The sequence below is a fragment of the Cyanistes caeruleus genome, chromosome 10, assembly GCF_971803275.1.
Source record: "Cyanistes caeruleus chromosome 10, bCyaCae1.hap1.1, whole genome shotgun sequence".
NCBI lineage: Eukaryota > Metazoa > Chordata > Aves > Passeriformes > Paridae > Cyanistes > Cyanistes caeruleus.
This window is the reverse complement of record NC_141710.1, coordinates 24,916,704-24,935,135: the sequence shown is the minus strand read 5'-3', so window position 1 is coordinate 24,935,135 and position 18,432 is coordinate 24,916,704. Positions and strand designations below refer to the sequence as shown.

Below are 18,432 nucleotides of genomic sequence, written 5' to 3'. Positions count from 1 at the left end.
TACCCCAAAGACTGCCTGGCTTTTGACTGAAGTCACATTATCACACTAAATCATATCATACTACTGCTGTCCTGCAAAACTTAAAACTACTTAGACCTCCTGGCCAGCCAGGCACTGAAGGGCCTCACTCTGATTTCCTGGGTGTGGGTCAAAGAATTACCAACAGTCTGGTTTTGTTTGGTTGGAATAAATTTATTTCATCTGTCTGTAAACAAGGTGTTTTTAATAGTTATGGCATTTTTTGAAATGCATATTAAATCAGATGAGTTAGACTGTATCCCAGATGTAACAAAGTGCAGGGAAAGAAATGGACAAATCAGCAACAAGAATTTGTTTAAATCTGTACATTATCCACAAGGCCCAACAATAGAAGCAAATACTAGAATGTCCCTAAGGTAGTGCCAGTCAAAAGAAACCCTCGGAGTCAGTTAAAATCCATCTCACAATAGCAACAGTTCATTTTTTTTTTTTTTTAACAATAGTATGGCACAGAATACATATTAAAAAATTCATCACAAGACAGCCAAGTCAGTTATTCCAACCACTACCATCTCCCATTTATTCTTTAGTATACAGAGTTCTGCAGTTCTTGCAATGGACATACAGGTCAGAACCGTGCCTGAACTGAGTTTGGTTACAGACATTTCAGATGACTCGTGCACAAGGCAGCTCACTCCATCATTTCTGCAGCAAGGGTGTGACAGGCCAGATGAAGATTTTTAAATTTGAAATGGTATTTTGACAGTTTAGCTTACAAACTACCAACCTTCATCCAAACAGTAGCTTCAGAGCAGCCAAACTCTGCACCACTGAATGATCTGGCAGAAAGACTGAAGCCAGTCTGAGCTCCCAGGGTAGCTGAAGGTGGCAGTTTTCCACAATGACATTGCAGTTTCATATTAAAAAACAAAAACACTCCCCACCCCCCGACCCCCAAGCTGCAAATTAAAATTGGTCCTATGAGAAACTGAAACCGACACACTCCAGCTGGTTCTATCAGGCTAGCTAATGGCCACAGTGGCAGCCTTGCACAAGTCAACTACAGAACAGGAGCTGGCAAAAAAAAAAAAAAAAAAAAAAAAAAGTGCCTGAGCTATTGTAATGATGGAATGTCTAGGGAGTCCCTAGGATGGTGGTTTAAGGTCATGGGAGGAAGTACATCTGTACCCTTTCATAGTTTTGTGATTGCACTTGTTAAGCAGTACAACCTTCAGACAACATTAAGAAAAAGCAAGAGACTTAAGCCCACAGTGAAGTGCAATGACAAAACTAATGTGACATTAATAGCTTTTGAGTGGCAAATTGGTTAAACAAACCAGGCACTATAAAAATGGGTGTAAGCAAACACATGGGTTTAAAAAACGGAAACAAAGAGAGGGACAGAAGTGAAGATATGCACGTACTTTTTTCCTCCCAACCGTGCTCTGTGAAAGGAAGACTAGTGAGCTGTGACTTGCTCAAAGTGCTGAAGAGGCATTGATCAAATTAGATTGTACAATCGGCACCTTGTTTAGTATCTCAGTTGGTTTAGTTGTCAATATCACACTAATTGCTAAGACGAAGCAGAGCCTACACTTGGCATGTTCCCCTCCCAAGTTTCAACTTATCATGCATATCATCGTCATGGTGGTGCCAGATGGGCTCGGTTACCTACAGTGGCTACAGAGATGAACAAGGGGGAACTGGAGTTATGACAGTAGGAAATGGGTAAATAAAAAAACACAAACTACCATCTACGGTCTGGTAGCACTGAGCACAAGCGGGTGGTGGTGCAGACAGCTGCTAGGTGGATGGGGAGAGGCTGCTCAGACATCAGACCTCCTCAGGTATAAAGCCAGTTCATATGCTTTCTTGTTGAGTGTCCCTCCATGGACACCTTCCTTTCCCATGACTATAACCAATGCTGGAGTACACAAGGAAACAAAACAGAAATGAAAAGAATTAAAGGGAAAAAAAAAAAACAAAACACCTTTCCCCACCAACAAAGGGATACAAAGGAGACACAGGTTCATACCCCATCACCCTGCATTGCTAGTAAAGTTTCCAGAATGTAAGGTTTAAAGCTCACCGCCAGGAAAGTTTAATAGCAATCTTCCCCTAATACTTAACAGTCTGCCTAACAACTAGAACCCAGAGTCTCTCAAGTATTTTGCCATTGAGTATGCCTTCTTATTCAATCCGCCTCCATGGACCCCTTCTTTGCCCATTACAAAGACCAAGACTGAAAGAGAAAAGAAAAAAAGTTTTAAAAAGAATGTGTTAGACATGTAAATAACGCAAGTTTTAGGCAGTGCAATAAACACCCTCAAATTCAAGATTTAATATTTGGGTATTAAGCTAGTTTAACAGTTTTGTTAAAACACAGATGTAGACAGGGCTGGCAGAAGGCACAAGTTATCCTCAGGGATTTTTATCTAAGTGCGGAAGTTTTTAAGGGCTCACTGCTAAGAAAAATACCACCAGCTATCAAAAAAAAGCATTACAGTGCCTCTCACCATCAGTCATCACCCAGCAAGGAAATCCTGGTGGCAGTTTGAACACCTGTGGGGGCAGGGGTGCAGTGTGTGCACAAGTGTGCCTGGAGAGTGGCAGAAGAAAATCCCCATGATCTGTGCTGCAGCAGTCACTGCTGCTACAGGAACCAGAGTAACTGCTCTGATGCTGGTAAAAAACCCAAAGGGTGAGTTGGGCTGAGACTTCCCATGCAATAACACAACTATAAATGACGCTTTTTACTTAAGACAAAACACAGGGACAATTGTCATGCTGAGGCTCTCCCCACTCCCCCAATTCCAGCAAGGTGTCCCAGATGGTCTGGTGAAAGGAACACTGGAGGCTCACCAGCAGCAGCCCCTGTGAGCTGCCATCAGATGTCCCTCAGCAGGGAGGGGGACACAGCGAGCACTGGGCTGCCGCAGGCCAGGGGCTGTTTGCCAGGCTGGGAATGCTGCAGCCAGTCCACCTACACATGATCATACATCGGGGCCTCAAACTGTGCCATGGAAGGTTTAGGTCGGATATTAGGAAAACTTCTTCACCAAATGGGTTGTCCAGCCCTGGCACAGCTGCCCTGGGCAGTGGTCGAGTCCCCATCCCTGGAGGGATTTAAAAGCCATGTAGTTGTGGCACTTGAGGATATGGGTCAGTGGTGGTCTAGGCAGCACCGGGAGAAGGGGTGGACTCCATGATCTTGGAGGGCTTTTCCAACCTTAATGACTCTATGATTCTATCTCCATAGCAATTTGCTCATAAAAGCTTAAGACAGTTCTGACTGGAATTTCACAAGTCAGAACTCCGCTTGTTTCACTTCAGCGCTGCCAACACTCTTCCTGCATGCCTGCCCTGGGCTTTACCTACAGATACCTGCTCTGCCTTTGGTTTTACACCTATAAGCCAAAATCTTGTCACCCATGAACCTGTTCCACAGCCAGCCCAAAAATGCTAGCCCAGTTGTTCCCAGCATAAGGCACACCACTCGCAGGCAATATTTCATATCCCAGATGAGTGGCTGCCCCAGAATGGGTTTTACTGGAAGTTAAATGAAGAGCACAAGGAGCAAGTATATGAGCATGAAGCACATTTCTTGGTGGTACCAAAGTGGATGGGCTTTTTCTGCCAGGACAGACTTCAGCAGTCTCAATAGGAAGTGCAAGAAGAGTTAGTGTAGAACTTTTTAAGTAGGAGCAGCTCATACATGAGATTCACATCTTTGCAGAATAAACTTTCCATCAAGCAATTGACAATGAGAAAGCTGCAGTCACTTCCTGTCATTAACAGACCCCTCCTGAGCTTCAGGTATCAAGTGATGGAACACCAGCTAAGCCTGCTTGGAGCTGCAGCTTGCTTTTTCCTGCTTGTCAGAGACCTGTTAACTATTGCACAACCTGGTGCTGGGCCAGGAGGCAGGATGGGGAATGGGGAAGAGCGTAATCAGTCAGAACTCAGCTAGAGCACTGCCATCTATCCCCATCCATCGCTTCCCAATATAAGCCATTAAATACAGGAGTTTGGTTTTCTTAATAGCTGGAGTCTGTACTTAGGGTCACATTCCTAATTTAGCAATCTGAAGGTAGAAAAAAGGGTGCTTACCTCGTCCAGCTCTGCCTACAGCAACATTATATGTCGGCTCACCACCTTGACTCTTTGTCCTGATGTCCATTGTGCAGTCACCATCGACATACAGGCTATCTCTGATCACAGAGCACTTCTTTGCACCAAGGGTCAGACCATTGGTGAAGAAACCCTCTCGGTCTTTTCCTACAATCATATCTATTTCTCCTGGCTGTCAAAGGAAAGAGTTCAGAGTTAACACGGCAGGGTATATTGCTGTAATTTCTATTTAGAACCGGTCCCGTCTCTCGTGGAGAGGCCGAGGCCGTGATTTCCCCTCGCTCCCCGCAGGAAGTGCTCCAGAACACAGGGCTTTGTTAGGCGCAGTCTGCGCTGCTCCGCGGTCGCTGCGCGCGGGGGAGCCTCTGCCTCGGCGATTCCGGCCCCGAGCCCGTTAAACGGCGCGGGGCGTTTGTCGGAGACCGACCCCGGGCTGGAGCGGACTCTGTCCGCACCTGTCCCAGGAGATCAGCCCGGGGCCTGCCCGCACCCGCGGCATCAGCCCGGCTCCGGCCCGCCCGCGGGGCCCGGGCTGCTCCCGCCGCCGCGGCCCCTCGGCCTTCCCCTGGGGAAGGGCCTCGTGCCCGGAGCTCGGGGGCGCGGCGGGCCCGGCCGCACCGCGGCGGCCGCAAAGTGCAGCGTCACGGCGGGCCCGGCCCCCCGACCGCGGCCCAGGCGGCCCCGCTGCGCCTCGGCCGGGACCGGGCCCGCCGCGCCCGGGGCGGGGCCGCGTGCGGCCGGGGGAGCCGCGCCGGTGGCCCCGCACGGGCCTTCTCTTGGGGCGGCGGGGCCGCGGAGCCGGGCGGGCCGGGGGCGCGGGCGGGCAGGGCGGGGGAGCATCAATGGCAGAGCGCCATCTTGGCGGAGAAAACATGGAGCCGGCGGCGCGACGGCGTTCGAGCCGCCTTCCTCCGCCGCCCGCCCGCCCGCCCCGCACCGGGCCCGCCGCCCGCACCCCCCGCCCTGGGCCGGCCGCCGCCCCCGCCCGCGGGACCGGCCCCGCGCCCCTCCCGACGCGCACAAAAAGGCGGCCCGGGCGGCCGGGCCCGCGCCCCCCGCCCGCAAGGTGCCCCCGTCCCCCGGCCGCGGCCCCTCGCCCCCGCTCCCGGCCGCGCTCCCGCCGGTCCCGCTCACCGTGATGCTCTGGAAGATGCCGCCGGCCGTGGCTGCCCAGACGTACTTGGCGTCGCAGTAGCCCACAATGGCGGCCTCCTGGCAGCAGCCATCGCACATCAGGTTGTCCACGTAGCTCTGCCAGCCGGCCATGATCGCGGGGCGGCGGGCGAGGGCGTGCGGGCAGCGGGCGGGCCGGGGGCGCGGGGCGGGCGGCGGTCCCGGCGGTGCGGCGGCGGAGCGGACCGAGCGCTGCGGCGGCGGCGGCGCGGCCCAGCCCAGCCCTGCGCTGCCGCGCCGGGGGCGGGGGAAGGAGGGGCGCGGCCGGCACCGCCCCCGCGGCCGGGGGGAGCGGGCCGGGGAGCGGGGCGGGGCCGGGGCGGGACCGGCGCCGGAGCCGGGACCGAGACCGATACCGATGCCCGGTGCTCGATGCCCGGGGCTCGATGTCCGGGCCCGGGGCCGCTCGGCCGCTGGACGTTGGTGCGGGCAGTCCCGGGAGTGCTGCGGCCGCCCGGCCCGGCCCGGCCCGGCTCGGCCCGGAGGAATTGCGGAGCGGGCTGTGCGGGGTCCGGCTCGGACCGCACGGGGCGGAGGCGCGGCGGGGCCGGACATCCCGTGCGGCCGCCCCGGTGCCCCGCCGGAGGCCGGGAGCGGCCGGCATCGGTGAGTAGCGGCGGCGGCGCCTTCCAGCCCGGGCCGAGCTGGGCTGCCCGAGCGGCTCCCGGGGCTCAGGGAACGGCGCTGCCGGGGCGGCGGGCGGGCCCGGGGGAGCCCGCAGGGGTCACGGCTGTGCTGCTGCGGCAGAGCGGGGACCGCTCCCGTGCACGGCAGCTCCGGCCCCCGGCAGTCGCTGCATCTGTGTTTCTATAATCTCACATCTGCCTTGGCGCCCCGTGGAGGGCGGCTGACCCCCTGCCTGCTTCGCCCGTGCCCTTCATCCTCCCGGACCTCACGGTCCCTGTCTCACACACCAGCATCTGCTACATTTTATTTCTACAAGGGGTTGTAACTGGCGATTTTGGGGTTTATTGTTCCAGGTTCCACCGAGTCTCTATTGCAATAATTTAGTTCCACATTCCTTTACAACACCCGAGGCTGGTGCCACTGGTTAGCTGCACTGATACTGGCCCCTGGGCAGGATGGCTCCAAGGCTGTCCAGGGTCGCAGGAGTGTTCACCAGCATGTTAAGGGCATGTTTTGAGGCAGCTGCTCTGTTTTCTGTAACATTGAAATTGGTGGGGGAATCATCTTGCTTTTGAGCAGGGTGGGTTTGCTTTACTGGATGACTGTTGTGATTCTTGGGGCAATGGAAACTGGTGGTGTGGCTGTCCATGTCAATAGCTTTGTGGCTATAATTCAAGATGTTACATCTCATACCTGAATGTGCTAAAGCATAGTATACAATAAATGAATATGCCTTTTCCTGACCTTTCCTTTGCATTTCCCTTCTTTACCTTAAGTCTCCAGGTATTTATAATGGAAACCCCTACAGCACACTTCAGGGTTTCACAGTCCTTTAACAACCTAGTTCCTGTTGTCATGGGATTGAGTGTGGTTTAATACTAATTGCTTGGATTACTAGGTACTTGAAAAAGAGCTCGTTTGTATCTGTTACCTTAATTGCATAAGGGTTTTTTTTCTCTATTTTGTTTTCACAGTGCCTTTACCCCTCTGAATTTGGACAGCATCATCCATGTACCCCAGAAATATTCTCATGTCACTGTATCTACCAATTAGTTACAGTCTTTAAAGCTGCTTTCAGCTTTTAAAATAGCTAAAGCTTTTTGTGAAGTTTGGCTTGCCTTCATGAACATCCTGCCTCCAGAGATCCCTTCCATGGGAAGGAGAAAAGGTTCTCTTCTGTCTGAAGGTGCCATTGAGCATTATTTCTCTATTTATTCCTGGCCTATAGGAGGTCCCAGTTAAACATTCTTACTGGCACAAAATTAAATGCATCCATCTGAAATGAATGGGAAGCTGATGGGCCCGTTTTAGAGTTCAACCAAAATGTGTTTGATTTTTTGTTGTCTTCAAGTTGCAATAATGATTCCAAATAGTGTTACTTTAATCAGTGGATTTAATGGATATAGAGAGACATCTTGTGACCCAGGGGCAGGCCTTGAGCTTTTGGAGCTGCTTATTTGCTATGCTAGCATCGTTATCCTTTGATTAATAAGAGGTGGGCTTCTCTTGGACAGCTGGCTGCTTGGTACAAGCATGCAGGTATCTCACACAGAGCCTTGACAAGAGCCTGGGAGTTTCCAGGACTTTACCCAAAGGCTGTGCCCCTCTTGCCTGAAGGGATCTCACCCTCCAACACATTTGTCCATCCCTTCTGCCCAATGAGCATCTGTGCCCTCCTGAACCCTTGCAGCCTGGCATCTTGTCCTGTTTCCCAGGAGGCAGAGACCCCACGCTCTGGGCCAGGGTGTGGGGAGAAGCTGCTGCTGCTTCCCCAGAATCTGGAGCCACGCTGGGTTGATGTGTGTGGTTCAGTGCTTTGCCTCTTTGACAGGTGTTTCAGCAGTGTGTCAGAGTGCAGGCCAGGTAATAGTGCTGCTGCCTCAAGGGGAATATTATCTTTTGTAATATCTGCACAAGTAATCAGTGGTGTGAGGGCTGTTTTGGTGTGCAGACTGTGTTAGTGAAACAGGGAATACAGACGTCTGCTTTGAATGATTTAAATTGGAAATAACTGCATGGAAGTCTGGGATCTCCTTAACATAAATGGTTGGATCAGCGTAGAGGATTTCACACCTGCTTGGTAGCTCAGCTTCATGTTATTTGTGAACTAACTCTAGTAATACATTTAGGAAGTGAAGTCTAAATTGGGTTGTTATTATTTAATGTTTCAAAGCTACCAGGTAACTTGTGTAATTTGCAGATTCAGCAGTCACCAGTGCTGTTTCTGAAAATCGTGATTCTTTAATTTCATTTTCACTCTTAGGTGCCTCGTTTGGTTGTGTGCTATGTTATACAGTGGTTACAATACTGTTTGTGTAGGCACTACTGCAGGAGCACCTTTGAGACTGCTGAATTTAAGAAAATGAAGGTGTGCTCTGTATGTTAAAGATTGTAAGAGCAGGGACCTGCAGGGCTGTTGGGGTATTTCTGCTATGAGAGTTAAGTGGAATTTGAGACATTTCTGAAGCAAAATATTTATATATGTATAAAAATAGCCTTTTTAATGGATATAGTGGGTCATTTTAACATCAGTGCCTAGGCTCACATATGAAATGGACTGCTTGTAAGGTATAGCCATGTGGTAAACAGTTGTGAAATCATTATTTCTTGCATTTTAATCTCTTCTATATTTCACCTTGTAGTTGTTCTTTCTGGAATTTAATTGCACACTACAGCCACAGTTTGGTAAGATTTTGTGCAGCTTGTAACAATTACTGGTCTTTTACTTCAGTTCAGAACTTTGTCAAAAATTGATGTTGGATCACATCTAAGAAAAGTAATAATTTGGAAGGATTCTGAAGTACCAGCTGTGCTTAACCAGACTGTAGTCACTATTTACAGCTTTGTGAGAGACTTGACTGCTTTTATATTGTTAACAGAAAAACTGAAATTGGCCAAAGACTTGAAGGAGGGTTATATTTTGTGAATAATGTAACTTGGATTTTTCTGTCAGGCCTTGTAGCTAGCAGTACTGCTGCTGTGCTTGGCATGATGAGAAGGCAGGACTTCTCACAATAGGATTGTTTAGGTTGGGAAAGATTTCTGAGATCATTTAGTCCAACTGTCATGATGTCACAGGTTCTAACTGTTTTTCAGCAAATTGGTGTTTTTCACCATTTGGAGATTACTGTAACCAGCACTTCTGTACAGACAGGAGGGCAGCCAAGCAGCAGAAGAACACAGCTGGGCTTTGTGGAGATGAACTTCCTGGAGCTCACGGGCTGCAGTGCTCAGCTCTGGAGCCCACGTCCCTGCTGACCATGCTGGGCTCCTGCTGGGCTCTGCGGGGTCTGGCTCTTCACCACAAGTGCAGAGGGAAACACCAATTTACAAGTGCTGCAAGTCAGCAGATTCACTTCTTGTGATGACAGCCAGGAGCAGTGTGTGTCAGCCTGGTGAGGGTCAGGTCCTTCCACAGCTACCCAGGGGACCTGGCTGAAACCCCAGGGAGCCACCAGAGACTGGGGTGGGTGTTAGCTAAAAATAAATTATGAAAATGACATATTATTGTGTGGAAAACTTGAAACTAGGTTTAAAAAAATATGGTCATTCATAATGCCACAATCATGAAGACCACAGTACAGAGTTTTATTGCACAGCTACTGCACCAGTGCATGAAGAAGGTCCTGTCCCATGCCAGCACAGCTGTGGCTGCACTGCAGACAGCCTTGTACAGTGGCACTTGAACCATCCATAAAGTTCTGGAAAAAAAGGTGCTTTTCTGGTGTATCTTACATTGTTTGGAACAGTGGTTTAACTCCATGTTAGCTCTCCACAATGAGAGTTTCATCTCCTTAGAGGATTTTGACCTGGTATGGTTTTACCAATAAGAAAGCTCAGCAAAACATTTGTCTTCCTATGTAAGACAGTTATATAAGCAGTTCTGAGGAGTTTCCCTTGCTTATTCTTTATTTAACCATCAAGTTCAAACAGAAAAAAACCCACAATGTAACTCTGAAAATCAGATGCAAGTGTAGGGATGTGGCTATGTCATATAAGAGCATGAAATTGCCTCAATTTCAATGGCTTCCAGAAGTACTTAAAATAGGAGGAAGGACAATTCTTTGAGGAAGCAATTTACAGACTGGCCAAAGGACTAAAAAAGATTTCTAAAATCATGGAACTTTGCTTAGCTTTAGGATTTTTAAGGTGAATTTTTTTATCTTGCTAGTGGCCAACAGAAAATAAACCTTATTCCTAGAAATTAAACTACTTTGTATGCAAATTTTAATTGTAGAGGTAGTCTCTGGTTCATAGTGGTGTCTTTGATTAATCCCTATAGGAGTAACAAGTACAGAATTATGTATGACACAGCTTTCTATGCCTCACTGTTACCAAGCAGTTGGACCTTTGGTGTGCTTAGATCCTGCAGTATTTTGTTTTGCTTAAAGTCAAGCAAACAGAACCCCAATAGGTAACTTAACTTTTCAGTTATGAAATAAGGGTATGAAACTGTGAAATTCACTAAGTTTGTAGCTAGCTTGACACAGTGTTGGGGAGGTGGGAACATAGTCAATCTAAGGTCTTTGTGTTATTTTACCCAAACTCGTGGTGACTCGTCACATGCCTCTGGCAACTGGCTGTTGCAGTGGGTGAAAGGTTGAGGGGAAGTTAAAAGCCAAAACCAAGGCTAAGAAATGCAATAAGAGGGTTGAAGAAGCACAAAGTTAGAGGGAGAGAAGGCAGAAAAGTGGAAAATGATGCGCAGCGAGCACAGGCTCTTGACACAATCATTTTTTTAATAGATATTTGTGCAGTGTGGTTTAACAGGGGCAGTTAACAATCGTACTGTGGTGTAAAGTCTGAACCTGTGACCCCTGTGCATACTCTGCTGACCACAATGAGAAGTGATAGGAGATGAAAGAGAACCTTCAACTTTTCACAGGCTTCATCCACTTGGTTTTTTCTCTGTCACAGTTGACTGGTAGAACAAATTTAGCTTTTTAATAGCTGATTTGCTTTTTTTCACTGTGCTAGCATGCATTAAGAAGAAAACCCAGTTCTGCCTGTTGTTGTGGTGCATGGCAGGAACATGGGGACCCTCTCCTGTGGGACACCGTGCTGAGCAGCAGCATTGTCCCAGCTGTGCCTTGGGGACAGCTCTGTTTTTCTGGCTCACAGTTACTGGAGGTGATTGTTTCTCCACTGCTTTCTGCTGCACTTTCAGTCACCCACATGATGCAGCTGGGGAGCTCTGGGGCTTTGTTCAGGGCGTTATTTTCTTCATTCAACTTGCTTTCCCTGCTAGGATCTGTAAATATGTTTGTCTGAGTGCAGTTTCCACCTCTGATCACAAATGACTTTGCTGTTAATGCTTGCTACTTGTTAAAAATCCAAAGGATTTTTGAATCACAGATACATAAATGTATCTGTGATACACAGTTTCTACCTGAAACATTCACTGTCTTCAAAAGCATTTAATAATAATTCTTAAGTCTAAAAAGCCGTATTTTCCCAGCAAAATTATACTGTTCTAACCTTATAGCAAATTTTTCTTTAGCCACAAAATCTTGATCCTAGCTACAAGCAGCAGTCAACTTGCCTGCTGTTGGCTAGTCAAAGAAGAGCCAGTGTATATTTAATATTTAGAATATTTTGGTGTGAATTTTTGGTAGTTGAAGTACCACTTAGTTCCATCATGGAGAGAATTATTCCTGCAATAGGTGTAGTGCTTTTCTCTCAAGTGCATCCACTCAAATAAATGTCACATTTTTGAGGAACAAAGTATATGAAAATTGTTCTGCTCAGAGTTGTCTATGCACTCTTAGAAGAGGTGTATTCAGTCCGAAAGGCTAATGCCCTGCAGCTCTAGAGCAGCCACCCTGCCACGAGAGGAAATATTAAGAACATAAAAATATAAAAATGGGAGGAATGGGGAAAAGTAGAAATGAGTAAAAGGGAAAGTAGGCTGAGAATGATGTGGTTTAATTTAGAATGGCTTCTCTTCTTTCAAAGTACCCCTCAAAATACAATAAAGCATCCTGTCTCTCAGCCAAAGTGTTCATCTTGGAAGGGGAGCGTGTGGCAGGCTTGAGGAGCAGTCAGTGCCGAGGCTCCTTCAGCACCACTTCTCCATCTGGTGGTGCTTCAAGAGGTCGTAATGATCTTGCTTGTACCCCTGTGCCATGGATGGGCTGTCCCCAGCACTGTCACACTGTCCCCAACACTGTCACACTGTCCCCAATGCTGTCACACTGTCACACTGTCCCCAACACTGTCACACTGTCCCCAGTGCTGTCACACTGTCACACTGTCCCCAGCACTGTCACACTGTCCCCAGCACTGTCACACTGTCCCCAACGCTGTCACACTGTCCCCAGCGCTGTCACACTGTCACACTGTCCCCAGCACTGTCACACTGTCCCCAACACTGTCACACTGTCACACTGTCCCCAGCACTGTCACACTGTCCCCAGCGCTGTCACACTGTCCCCAATGCTGTCACACTGTCCCCAACGCTGTCACACTGTCCCCAGCGCTGTCACACTGTCACACTGTCCCCAGCACTGTCACACTGTCCCCAACACTGTCACACTGTCACACTGTCCCCAACGCTGTCACACTGTCCCCAGCGCTGTCACACTGTCCCCAACACTGTCACACTGTCACACTGTCCCCAGCACTGTCACACTGTCCCCAGCGCTGTCACACTGTCCCCAATGCTGTCACACTGTCCCCAGTGCTGTCACACTGTCCCCAATGCTGTCACACTGTCCCCAGCGCTGTCACACTGTCCCCAGTGCTGTCACACTGTCCCCAACACTGTCACACTGTCCCTAGCACTGTCACACTGTCCCCAGCGCTGTCACACTGTCACACTGTCTTCAGCGCTGTCACACTGTCCCCAACACTGTCACACTGTCCCCAGCGCTGTCACACTGTCCCCAGTGCTGTTACACTGTCACACTGTCCCCAGTGCTGTCACACTGTCCCCAGCGCTGTCACACTGTCACACTGTCCCCAACACTGTCACACTGTCCCCAACACTGTCACACTGTCCCCAGCGCTGTCACACTGTCACACTGTCCCCAGTGCTGTCACACTGTCACACTGTCCCCAGTGCTGTCACACACGACGAGCGGCTGTGGAGGAAATGTTGGATCTCAGGAGGCGCCGAGCTCTCGCTCTCAGCCTTTACACGGCTGCAGGCAGAGTTGTGGTGGTGGGACTGAGAAGAGTCCAGTCATCTGCTGTGTAGCTCTCCATCCATCCATCCATCTGTGTTGCTGACATCCTCAGGCACCAGTGGCGCTTGCACCAGCTCATCATTCAGGACTGCAGTGCCTGCAGTGCTCCCTCGCTCCGCTGCTCCCCTGGGCTCCCAGTGCTGGAGTTCCCAGTGTGTGCTCGGCTTGTGTGAAGACAAATGTGGGACAGATGCATCCAATACAGTTTGTCTGTACTCTGTGTCCAGTTGGCATAGTGCTTTTTAAAGCTTTGTGACTCAGGTGGGCTACGTTTAGCTAGGACAGTGAAGGGATTCTTCCCATTTCAGTTTTCTTAGAAGCCCAAATCTAAAATGTGCAATGAAGACCACTTTTCTGAAATGAAGAAACATGACTTCTGCGTGTAGAAAAAACTTCCAACATGACTGCTTTGACTAAACCATCTGAACAGCTGTCCCCTGCTACACAAACTCCTCCTCGTTTAGGTTACAGTAGTGTGAGCTTACAGGAGCTGGGACATGCAGCATGGCTTCGTTACAGAGCTGGAAACAGCTGCAGTTCTAGCACTTGCCATTGCAAAAAAAGGCAGAAAAAGAGAGGAAGGGACCGTTCCCACCAGCTGGACTATTGTGTGTTGGCAATAGCCACCCATTTGCTGTGATACCATTATTAGTAGTAGTACTTAGCAAGTGCTTAAGCCACGTATTAAACAGCAAGGGTATTTCAGAAGCATTGATGCCCTGGTTTTGGACAGAGGTTAGCAGGGTGAGTTGGGATGCACCCCTGGATGCGAGGAGAGGAGCCCTGCAGGAGGTGGTTCATGTTTCAGGTGCCTCTGCAGCTTTTCAGTGCAGCCTTTACACACTGAGAGCAATTCCGCAGGGTTTGCAGGGTGGGATGGGGTGCCAGGCTGGCTGCTGCTCCTCCGGACCTCTCTGACAATGTTTGCTGGCTTTGGAGTGAAAATCTGCCAGGAACTTCCCGGGCCCTGGCACTAGATGGAGCTTCAATCTACTTGCACTTGGAAGTCTGTTAAGTTCAACAAGGTAAAAATAAGGAAGAATACCTGAAGATACGTGTGCCTGCTGCTACACCCACAGCACCTCTTTCCCTGTTTTTTTGCAGAGTGGTAAACCATAGTTTAATCTAAACGAAAATTTAAATATTACCGCAGATTCTGCTTGATCTAGTACATGCATTATAATCATTAGCACCCTTTGATGTACTCTCAGGTTCACAGTGGGAGTCACTGTAAGTTAAATATACTGGAAATGTGCTGCAGATTTCAGCTAATGCCTGAGCTGTGCTGGATAAAGGTAATGCCATTTCTGAACAAAGTACCTGGTTATATTTCAGGATGTGGTGGGGGTGACCACCCTTTCTGTTTGCCATGTTCATGCAAGAATACATTTGTATTTTCACTTTTTGCTACCAAAGATAGCATTTCAGAATCATCTAAGTCACTTCATTTTTCCTCCATGTGTTACCCTTGAAAATATTGAACAAACTGAGCTTTGAAAATGTAGTGTTCATACTTTTCATTTAGCAAGCACCATGTCTCACAGGCCACACACACATATCAGAAATTTAAGACCATCTTTTCCTTACACAGAAAAAACTGGAAGTAGATTTAGTTTTGTTCTTGGGTGCCTGTGATCTTATCAGCAAGGGACTGGTTTAGTCAAAACTTTTGTTCAAGCACTGAAGTAGTCATAAAAGAAACTGAAGTTGTGAACCAAAATGGTGGCACTCATAACAGATTTTGTCATTAAAACCCTGAATATTGTTTTGTTGCTTCACTACAAAATCTGACTTTGAATTTCAGACTTCTTCAGAGGCTTTGTGCTGAGCAGCAGGACAGGGGCAGGTGGGGTGCCCAGAAGGCCTCAGCAGGGCAGGGAGCATTTGTGAGGTGCCTTTAGACATGTCCTGCAGAGATTGCACAGAAATTGTCATTGTGTTCTCCTGGAGAAAGCTCTGCTTATTTTTTTTTTTTTTTTAATAAAGCTGTTATTTGCCTCAGGAATGCCTGCTATGCTCCTCTGGGACATTAGAGGAAGGTCTTTCTGAAATCTCACACCTAAACTTTAGGGAGCTATTCTGTCATTTGCCATTGCACTACATCTGTCACTCTGCAGCCTTCCAGAGAAGGGGAGCTTCAATACTTACTAATTTGCAAAATGTTCAACCATTTTGATTTCTCTTTGGTGAACAAATGAGCATGTGAGCCAAAATCTTTCATATTTGTCACAGCTGAATATGAACAGGTGAGCAGGCAGTCATTTTGTCATGTTGCACCCCTCTGGCAGGGACAAAACCACTCCTTGAATATGAGAGGCTTAAGCAGGACGTGGGCTCTGGACTGTCCTGCAGCAGCAGATGTGCTTCCCAGGGTGTTCAGCAGATCTTTTTCTGGATCTCTGGAGACTGTAGTTGCAGAAACAAGGGCACTTGGGGGTTCAGGCAGCTGGTAAACAGGAATGCTGGAGCCTCAACATTCCTGAGGGTGTCCTAAAGTGACAGTCCCTGAAGTGACCGGACCCTTCCGAGGGCTGTCGTGAGGAAGGGAACATTTGCCAGAGCAGGAGTTGGACTCAAGTGAGTCTGGCTCTGCAGCCTCTGGTGGCTGTTCTCTTTGTGTCCCTAGGTCACAAAACACTTGTGCTTGAGCAAGTTCCAGAGTGACTGGCATGGGAAAAGCAGCCAGGAGCAAGGCAAGCCTGTGCTGTGGGTACCTGCCAGCCCAGCGCTTTGCAGGGAGCTGCCACAGGAGCTGCCTGTTGGGGCCATGGCATTGCTGTTAGACACAGGTGATGGGTGAGGGGGTGCAGGGCTCTGCTCCAGACCCCAGGGAACCTGTGTGGGCTGGACCTGGCTTGGAGCCGTGCTCTGGGGAGAGGCTGGAGACACAAGTCTGGCTCTGGGCACTGCTGGTTCCCGTTCCTGGCCCGAGCAGAGCACGTGTTAGTGACCAGGGCAGGAGCCTGAGGAGACACCATGCAGACACCAGGGAGAGGGACAGGACTCTGGGTGTGCTGTACCCTGCAGCCACTGTCCTCTCCCTCCTCTTGGAAAAGCTCCCACCTGGAAAGAACACAGGACAGAGCCATGGCAGCAGCAGCAGCAGCAGCAGCAGAGGGCTGTGGCAGTGCCCTTGGAGTGCAGCAGCTCTCCTCAGAATGGCAGGGACGGCCACGGTTCCATGAATAGCAAAGCAAGTGACCTAATTCAGTGTGTGCAGCTCCCATGGGTGGCCCTCAGCTGCTCCACGGCCGCCACGCTGCAGCTGACTCATCACTTCCAGCGTGCCAGAGATTGGAGCTTTCAGGCCCTAAGGATTTTGCTGGTTTGTTATTAATTTTAAATTGATTAAAATGAATTTTTAAAATACCAGGAGACACTTGCCTAAAGAAATGGTTATTAAAAAAAAAGAAGGAAATAGTTGGTGTGTGGGAGTTAACCATGTGCTTAACAACTGCTGGCTCCTGCAGCTGAGAACACCCATTGCAGCTTGGAGGAGTCTCATGTCAGCTGTTCTGTCCTGGCAGATTAGCAAGAACAGGATTAATCCATCATTATCATAAAAAACTGAGCACTAGAAACTGTCCTTGCTTATACCCAGCACAACCCCCTGGTGTCCTTGTCCACGGCAGAGTGGTATTACAATCTCAGCTACACAACTTTGTCCAGAACTCAAGATCTCCTGGGGAAAAGCCTCCCTGCAGGAGCATCCCATTCTCCCAGTGCCTGATGAAGCTCCTCACATGCTCCTGAGACTCCCTGGGGTGGCCTGTGGGCCATCTGTACTGGGAACAGGCTGTGTGTCCCTGCTCAGCCTCCCAGGGAGGGTGCCACAGCCAGGGGGGGCAGGACAGATGGCTGGAGGATCCTTTTTTACCACTGTCAGAGGGCAGTTCTAAATAAGCTTCTCCCCTGGGACATTGTCAGTGCTGTACCCACCCTGGGGGGAGCTGCCTGACCCTGTGGAGCAGGGGGATTGTTGTCCCCAGGGATTTCCATCTGCGGTGTGACTGCACAAGTCAGGCTTAGGCAGAGATGAAGCTTTTCCCTTCTGCCTCTCCCCTGTCCCTCTGTGGGGCAATGGGTGCAGCCCACCAGCCAGCCAGCAGCCCAAGGTTGCCCAGGGGCCTGCCCAAGCCACTGAGGATCCTTCTGTGCCATGGTGGGCTCCAGAGATGTAGGAACCCCCTTCTTGGAGGCTACAGAAACAAGGCCAGAGCTCAAACTCCACAGGGGTTTCTCCCTGAGAGTTCATCCTGAGCTCACCACCCCTCAGCATTTTTCCCACTGCTCTGGAGGGGTGTGGGGTGGCATGGTCAGGGTGCCACACAAGGTCCAGCTCTGCTGTGTTGGTAGGGGTTGTGCTCTGTCCCAGTCAAAGTCAAGGCAGCATAAACAGGTTGATTGATGTAGGTTTTTTGTCCAGTAAATAAACACAACAAATTAAAAATTAAAAAAAAATGGGCAAGTGGAAGCTTCCATGGTACTTCAGAGAAGACAGAGCAGGAAGGTGAGAGGAATGAAGGAGCAGAATATGGAATGCACCTGGAGACAAGGAAGCAGCAGACATTGTCTGACAGCCTCTTTTATGTCTGTCTAAAAAAAGAGACCTGTTATTTCAGTGAAACCAAAGAATGAAAATTAAAAAGCAAAACAATACAGAACAATAGAAGACTTCTGCAAAAACAGTTTGACACTTACTATTGATTGAAGTAATGGAGCAGCAAGTTCTCCCAACTTGCATAAAATTTGGTCTTCTTTAAAAATTCCTGTAAAAGATACAGTGATGTCACTCCTGTGTTGTTCACGTGTCTGTTCTCACCTCTAGATGTCAAAAGCTGATGGGCTCTAACTTCATGTACCAAAGCAGAACCTGTTTCTCCTGCCTCTGCCCTGCGTTCAGCAGCTGTCCTTGCCCATGGTGCTGTACAGCAGCTGTTGCTGTGGGAGACAGAGAGGTCCTGCTCACTCAAGCTGTGTCAGCTGGGGTACCTGGAGAAGCCCATCTCTCTCCTGCATCCTCTGAGATCAGGTAGGATGGGTTCCTTCTTGGGGCTTGATGTCCCACCATCAGCAGCAGTTTCTGCTGGGTGACTCTCGCTGTGATGTGCTTCCTTTGGCTTCACCTTGGGACCTGGGAATGATGACAAAAGAGCAGTTTGTGTTGTGTGGCATGTGTTGTGTGGCATGTAGACAGAGCATAGAATGGCTTATGTGGAGGTTCTAATGTTTTGATTTCTTTCCAACCAAGCTACTTTCCAAATTAGTAAATTATATGAACAAATTCCTTTTTGTGCTCAGACAGAATCAGATGTAGTGTTTTACTCAAATTAGA

General features: G+C 49.1%; 1 protein-coding gene and 1 long non-coding RNA gene across 2 annotated transcripts in view; one reads left to right on the top strand and one right to left on the bottom strand.

Annotated features, from left to right (window-relative positions):
• Positions 1-171: 171 nt before the first annotated feature.
• PFN2 (profilin 2) lies at positions 172-5,523 on the bottom strand. The gene is made up of 3 exons (XM_086843809.1): positions 5,245-5,523; positions 4,090-4,282; positions 172-2,221 (listed from the first exon to the last, which is right to left on the bottom strand). The coding sequence occupies exons 1-3, from the start codon at positions 5,374-5,376 to the stop codon at positions 2,124-2,126; spliced, it is 423 nt and encodes a 140-aa protein (XP_086699935.1). The 5' UTR covers positions 5,377-5,523; the 3' UTR covers positions 172-2,123.
• Positions 5,524-5,599: 76 nt separating this feature from the next.
• The window catches only part of LOC111933245 (uncharacterized), a 56,581-nt gene continuing 43,748 nt past the window's right edge, over positions 5,600-18,432 (top strand). The window contains exon 1 of the long non-coding RNA XR_015274466.1: positions 5,600-5,889. This is a non-coding gene — a long non-coding RNA (uncharacterized LOC111933245). The remainder of the gene's footprint in view (positions 5,890-18,432) is intronic.